The 1,193-nt window shown below is 37.3% G+C and overlaps 1 protein-coding gene across 1 annotated transcript in view; it reads right to left on the bottom strand.

Annotated features, from left to right (window-relative positions):
• Positions 1-225: 225 nt before the first annotated feature.
• The window catches only part of RBMX2 (RNA binding motif protein X-linked 2), a 46,668-nt gene continuing 45,700 nt past the window's right edge, over positions 226-1,193 (bottom strand). The window contains 1 exon segment of the mRNA XM_040265249.1: positions 226-418. Coding sequence (XP_040121183.1) covers positions 414-418 — 5 coding nt within the window. The 3' untranslated portion in view covers positions 226-413.

Below are 1,193 nucleotides of genomic sequence, written 5' to 3'. Positions count from 1 at the left end.
TATACGTTCCTTCAAAGAGCCAGCAAACGGAAATCCAGTGCTAAGACTGATGCTGCCAGTTTGATTGGCAAAGAAGAAATACGAAATTTAGTGTCAACTATTTGTTCCCAGTCCTCTCTGGTTGGTTATATAAAGGAAGCAATCAGCACTGTACTAGGTTATATACAAGTTGGACTTCATAATGAAAGGCTAGTTGCAACTGAAGAAACAGTGATCATCCTACAGCTACTTGATGCTCTCTTGGCTCAGCTACATCAGAAACCAGTGAAAACAGATGTCCAAAAGAGCAGACACTCCAGAATGAGCAGTCCCTCTGGCACTGAAGAAAGGAACAGACTCACCAGGACTGGAGTAGCTGGTGCTCCTAGGTGTGGGAGCCTGTTTCCACCTATTAATGTTCCTGGTGTGGTCCTTTATTCTGAAGACAAAAATGAAGAAATAGACAGAATTGTAGAAAATGTATTGATTTCATCTATCAAAGATGAAAAAGCAAAATTACAAGAACAGGTTCCTGACTACTGGTTAACTGGGGAAAATGCTGATTTTAAACGCAAAAGAAATATGAACTTACCTACAAAGCCTGCTTATGGACACAAAGTAGCATTTCATGATCAGGGATTAAATACTGACCTTCCAGCTTTTAATAAGGACCCTTTAAAGGACAAGCCAGGTTTGAATAAAGACATTTTGCTTTTCAGTCAAGATGAAACATATCAAATAGAAAAAGCCTCAGAAGATATAATTAGGAGTATTTTAGCAAAGATGTTAAAAGATCTATCTTCTGGGCCATCTGATCACTCAGATTATGAAGATGGTAGAGAGGCTTCACTTCTTACCTCAAGAAAACCACAAGATCCATCACATCAAGAATCGATGGACCAGATGTTCTCTGTGTCAGAAATCCATACGGTATCTCAAGATATTATAGATGCTATATTAAAAATACTTCACATAACTTCTCTTCATATTATCAAACATTCTTCATCAGTACATCAAACTTCTCTAGATAATGCTGACGTACCAAACAAAGAGTCATTACAAATATGGTTTGACAGTAAAAGGAATATGAAATTTTTATCTGCACTTAGCATGGACCCCACAAAACTTCCCTGGGTAGAATCTGGAACAAGTGGCTCAATGTCAGAATCTGTAGATAACCTTAATGATAAAATCATTAACACAATTTTTAAGAA

Source organism: Oryx dammah, unplaced genomic scaffold (genome assembly GCF_014754425.2).
Source record: "Oryx dammah isolate SB20612 unplaced genomic scaffold, SCBI_Odam_1.1 HiC_scaffold_23, whole genome shotgun sequence".
In the NCBI taxonomy this organism is placed as follows: Eukaryota; Metazoa; Chordata; class Mammalia; order Artiodactyla; family Bovidae; genus Oryx; species Oryx dammah.
The sequence above is the reverse complement of the archived record's forward strand: the minus strand, read 5'-3'. Positions and strand labels throughout refer to the sequence as shown.